Source organism: Aristolochia californica, unplaced genomic scaffold (genome assembly GCF_029961685.1).
Source record: "Aristolochia californica isolate CCGP_79_NKW_82.1479 unplaced genomic scaffold, dmAriCali1.0.hap1 SCAF_12, whole genome shotgun sequence".
Classification (NCBI taxonomy): Eukaryota; Viridiplantae; Streptophyta; class Magnoliopsida; order Piperales; family Aristolochiaceae; genus Aristolochia; species Aristolochia californica.
This window is the reverse complement of record NW_027181793.1, coordinates 20,547,907-20,553,595: the sequence shown is the minus strand read 5'-3', so window position 1 is coordinate 20,553,595 and position 5,689 is coordinate 20,547,907. Positions and strand designations below refer to the sequence as shown.

Below are 5,689 nucleotides of genomic sequence, written 5' to 3'. Positions count from 1 at the left end.
ACCACTTCAGAAGTGGTAGACTCATCATCATTATTTTCAATTGTCAGGAGTCCAACCACTTTCTTCTTCTTTTGAGTTGCTAGACTCTTCATCCATGACATCCCAAGCTAATATCAAGACCTTGTTGTTGTTGTTTTTTGGATCTTTACTTGTAGATGGGGTTCTTCCTTCATGGTTTGGACAATTGTTCCTTCTATCTTCCGGTTTCCCACACTCAAAACAAAAATCAACTTTCTCATAAAGTTTGTCATTTTGAGTTGCCTTTTCTAAAATTCTTCTTTTTCCTATAAATTCTTCGAAGATGTCTAGTTATAAAACACATCTCATTAAAGTTTTCTTCACTAGAGTTGCTTTCAACACTCATCTTGCCCATAAGAGCAATCGTTTTTCTTTTGGGTTGCTCTTCCTCAACATCTTGAGGTTCCATCTCATATGTGAGAAGGATTCCTAGTAGTTTTTTTGAGCTTATAGTTCTAAAGTTCGCATTCTTACGAATAGCGGTCATCCTCATGTCCCATGACTTTGTAAGTGCCTTGAGAAGTTTGTTGTTTTGTCTATACAAGGAAATATCTTCTCCTAGGATATTCAACTGATTAATTATATGAGTGAACCTAGAGTTCATATCAGCTATTGACACACCTAGTTTCATTTTGAATTCATTGATTCGGCTATCAACAAGATAATTCTAGAGTCTTTAACTCTAGTGGTTCCTTCATGTGTGACATCTAATTTTTCCCAAATATTCTTGGAGGTCTTACATGTGGAGACCCTATTGAACTGATTGACAAAAAGGTTTATTGCCTCATAGTTTGTCTTGAGCCGTTCTTTATTTTCCCTAGTCAGCTCATTGAATTCCTTTGCAACTGGAATGATATTTTCAAGCTTTTGAGGCTCAAAAGGATAATTCTTAGTTACATGCCATATGTCCCAATCCATGGATTGAAGGAATAATTCAATTCTTACCTTCCAATATCCATAGTTTGTTCCATTGAACAAAGGAAGATTATTGGTGGATTGTTCTTTGGGAAGGAGCAATTTATCTTGAGAAGCCATTTAATCTTTTTCAAAATCAAGTGGATTTTGATTTCAATTAAGTGTTTATCCAGCTCTAATAGCGATTGTTGGCCTAGATAGCTTCTCAAGATGGGGGTGGATTGAGTATTTCAAATTAAAAGGTATGTAAGGTGTGTAAATAAAATATTATGCAAATTCATAATTTCGATTGAAAATAAACATTTACACACCATAACACAAGAAAGTTTTACAATTAGTGGTACGATGTATATATTGTAAAACTTTAATGAATTTCGAAAGTATATGTGAAATTCATAAACCGAAATCGTACCTCCTGACTTGGCGTCAACTTCCGGCGAACAGAGCTTCTCGGCTATCGTCTCCGACGAACAAAATGTCTCGTCTATCGCAGAGGCTCGTCGATGGCAACGTTCAGGCATACCTCTGCTAGACCAGACCCACTTTTATAGCCTCCTCTCCGTCAAAGGAGACCACCAAACCTTTCTTCTTTCTTTATTGGGACGACGATGGTAAGGAATCGTGAATGAAAAATGAGAACCCAAGAAACTGAAAACCAAGTGAGCAAAGGGAAGAATCACGCGGATAGGAAAAAACTGTTAAAAACAAACCATAACTCTGATTGGTTTGGGTACCCGAAACTGCAAATTTTAGTAGAACCAAAGATAGGAAGTTGTGGCTTTCACGTACAGATCACATGGATGAACTTAAATTCGAGCAAGGTGGCAGTTCTGTTCAGCTATCTGTCTCCATCTTCCTTCTGTAAGAGATAGAGATGAAGAAAAAAGCCACACATCATGTACTTTGTTAGTTGAAGCTTTTCAATCCTCTTTTCTCCTGTCACTACTGAAGCTATATTAAACGCCGACACCTTTTATTCTTCCTCTGCAACGCTTCTTTCTTTCTTCCTCATGGCGTCTGCGAAGTTTGTTCTGACAACTGCCTGGTCTATCACTTTTGTTTCCGCTCTAGTTTTCAGTCTTTTGGGCGTTGCAGGTGGGCAGCTCATGGTGGGATTCTACTCTTCTACGTGTCCAAATGCGGAGGACATCATCAATTCTGTTGTCTCTGAAGCTGTTCAAAGGGATCCCACCATTGCAGCAGCGCTGCTGAGGTTGCATTACCACGACTGCTTCGTCAGGGTCTCTGATCTCTCTTTCTCTCGCTTTCTCTCTGTATATTGCTTACCAAAGACTTCATAAATTGGTTTAAATTTTTTTGTAAATTTCTGATGTTGATCAGGGTTGTGATGGATCGGTACTCATCAGAAAGTCGCTGGCCGAGATGAAATCACCAAATCATGCAGGACTACGCGGATTTCAAATGATCGAGAATGCAAAGACCCAATTGGAAACCGAGTGTCCTGGTACCGTCTCCTGCGCAGACATTGTAGCATTAGCCGCTCGAGACTCCATGATTCTGGTACATGCTCCAGGAAAAAGAATAGTCTTTCTTTACATTTTTGCGATCGATAAATTTGAATCTAAAAGTGAAACCAGATTGGAAATTTACTGTTATAACGCAATTACCTCCTGCTAGTGGTTGCAGAGCAATGGACCAAGTTACCAGGTTCCGACTGGTCGACGAGACGGCCGGATTTCTAACGTTTCAGACGCCGATAACATGCCGGAGGTGGAGGACTCAATCCAACAGATCAAGGTCAAATTCTTTCAGAAAGGGCTTTCCGAGAAAGATTTAGTTCTTCTCAGTGGTACTCCTACAACTAAATTCCATTTACACAATATAAAATTCGTAAAACACAATCCATTTAGCGTAATTATGTGACGAAAACTTCAACTTTCAGCTGCACATACCATTGGAACCACTGCATGCTTCTTCCTACAGAGAAGACTGTACGACTTCAGCCCAGGCAGTGGTTCCGATCCATCGATCAACCCGGAATTCCTACTGGAACTCATGGCAAGGTGTCCTAAAAACGGTAACGTCAATGTTCGGTTAGCCCTCGATAGGGAAAGTGAGTTCAGCTTTGATGATAGTATCCTACGAAACATCAGAGATGGATTTGGAGTTATTGAAACAGATGCTAAGCTTTACGATGATGAATCGACAAGAACAGTGGTTGATTCCTACGTGGGATTTCAAAGTGATGTATTTAAACCATATTTTCAAGGAGATTTCACTGAATCAATTGTGAAAATGGGTCAGATTGGTGTGAAAACTGGTTCCACGGGAGAGATAAGGCGGGTTTGTTCCCAGTTTAATTGATTATTACATGAACAAGTACTTTTTTGGGTGTTGATCAGTTGTATTTTGGTCAGTTGTATGGCTATATAAAGCCTGAATGATTTCAATAAAAAGGATATGGATTTGATTCTCAATTAGTCTCTTCTTATCTAGTCTCTTCTCCTTCTAATTCTTCGTCGTCTCTTCTTCCTCTGTGCTCTTCTCTCATCCCGAATCCTTCGTATCAGTGGTATCAGAGCGCGGTTACGCCACCGGGAAGATATTCCGTTCCGTTGCTGAAGAAAGAATTCCTCTTCCTCTGTTGTCGCCGCAGACCTTCTTCCATCCTTCCCGTCTCTTTGTTTCTTTCTACCGTGAAATAATTTCTTTTCCATATCTTCCGTAAAGTAATTCCGAAATAAAAGTCACCACAAACCTTCATCAGTCGCCGAGAAGAAATTCTAAAAAAACATATCGAAAATCTCTGTTCGGAAGAAAACAGAGCCACCAACTTCCTCAACACCGTTGTCGCCTCCTCGCCACTGCCGTTGCTGCAGCGAATCAGACCCGTAAATCTTCCTCAACACTGCCGGAATCGACTTCCTTTTTCTGACGCCGGGAAGAAATTCCGAAAAACCGCATCGAAAATCTCTGTTCGGGAAGAAAACAGAGCCACTGACTTCCTCAACGTTGTCGTTGCCGGGACTCGACCTCTGCCACCGAAGCCGTCATCGCCTCTTTGCCTCTGCCGTTGCCTACGAATCAGACCAGCAGATCTTCCTCAACGCTACCAGAATCGACGAAATTTTTTGTTTCCGCAAAACCAGGGCCTATTTTTTTCTCTTCCTGTTTCCGCCCCGCACCCCTCACACTTTTTCATTTTTCTCACTTCTGTCGTCAACTTCCCTTAATCAGTTCCATTTTTTTTTCTGTCAGAAATTTTATTTTCTCTTCCTGTTTCTACCCCGTGCCCAGCGTACTTTTTCATTTTTCTCCCTCCTGTCGTCAACTTCCCTTAATCAGTTCCATTTTTTTTCTGTCAGAAATAACCCTTTGTCTTAGTTTTTCTCTTATTTACACTTCATTATCTTTCTGTCTCCTTCTCTCGGTCTAAAACGATCATATTTTCTTCCTAACCAATTTCTAGTATTTTTTATTTATTTATTTATTTATTTATTTATTTATTTTTCGTCGTTCAAAAAAAATAAAAAAATTTGCAGTCCATGGATACTCACGGCAAAACAAACACAGAGTTCCGCAATGAGGTCAACAAAATTTTGGCACGACACGAGTCAAGTTTCGATCAGATGAACGCAGCCTTACAAGCCGTGTTAACCGAGCTCCAGGCTCTTCGAGGCTTCCGTAGCCAAAACATTAGTCCTTCTAAAACCAACCCAATTACACGTGATGAATCCTCACACCAACATATTTCTCGCTCAAACACTATAAAAGACCACTCTCATCAACACCTCAAGTTGTCCTTTCCAAAGTTTAAAGGAGACGACCCAACTGGATGGATTTACAAGGCTGAGCAATACTTTGAATTCAAACACATTGCACCAGAACTACAAGTTCAGCTAGCCTCCTTCCATTTAGAGGGCATCGGCTTGCAATGGCACAGGTGGTTGACGAAATTTCACAGACCATTCGCATGGGATGAGTTTACCAAGGCTATACAACTTCGATTTGGTCCAACCGACTACGAGGACCCTTTAGAAGCTTTGAATCGCCTTAAACAAACCACAACCGTAGCAGCTTATCAAGAAGCTTTTGAAATGCTTTCCCACCGAGTGGACGGCCTACCGAAAAAGTTTCTAATTGGTTGTTTTATTGCAGGACTTTGAGACAACATTCACATCGACGTTAAAATTAAACAACCTAAAACCTTGGCAAATACAATAGGAGTGGCTCGGCTCATCGAGGAATGCAATCAGCTGCAGAGGCAACCAAATCACCAACTACTTTCCCAACCAACTTTTGTGACACCAAAGGTGCCAACCAGCCCAATAGCTGGGGTGCTCGGACCTCCACCAACCCAGCACATAAACCAAAGCTCTAATACTCAACCAACAACCTTCCGCCGAATAACCAACCAAGAGGCACGAGAACGTCGAGAGAAGGGGTTATGCTATTATTGTGATGAGAAGTTCATTCCAGGCCATCGTCGCGAACGACCACAATTATTTATGATAGAGGATTTTCCCCCTATGGGCATCAAGGATGTTGAGGACGATCCACCAGAACCAGACCCTCCATGAAGTTTGCCCAACGTTTCTTTGTTCCATACCAAGTCATTGTGAAACTAGCTTATAAACTAGCTTAAGGACAAGGATCATATCCTAATTTCATCCTTGAGGACAAGGATCCTTAAGCGGTGGGAAATGATATGTGCCACATCACATGCACCAGACCACGAAGACCATTAGCAGTTGTTGTTTAGTTATATGTACGTGGGTAATCATGTTTGTTTAGT

At 40.9% G+C, this 5,689-nt stretch overlaps 1 protein-coding gene across 2 annotated transcripts; it reads left to right on the top strand.

The window, feature by feature from the left end:
- Nucleotides 1–1,929: 1,929 nt before the first annotated feature.
- Nucleotides 1,930–3,331, top strand: LOC137946270 (peroxidase 43-like). 2 transcript variants are annotated; one of them, XM_068792496.1, is made up of 4 exons: nucleotides 1,930–2,174; nucleotides 2,275–2,454; nucleotides 2,581–2,743; nucleotides 2,837–3,331. In XM_068792496.1, exons 1-4 carry the CDS (start codon nucleotides 1,944–1,946, stop codon nucleotides 3,256–3,258), a joined length of 996 nt encoding a protein of 331 aa, XP_068648597.1. In that variant the 5' UTR covers nucleotides 1,930–1,943; the 3' UTR covers nucleotides 3,259–3,331. The 2 variants fall into 2 exon arrangements, with proteins under 2 accessions (XP_068648597.1, XP_068648596.1); XM_068792495.1 differs by having other exon boundaries at nucleotides 2,572–2,743.
- Nucleotides 3,332–5,689: the final 2,358 nt, after the last annotated feature.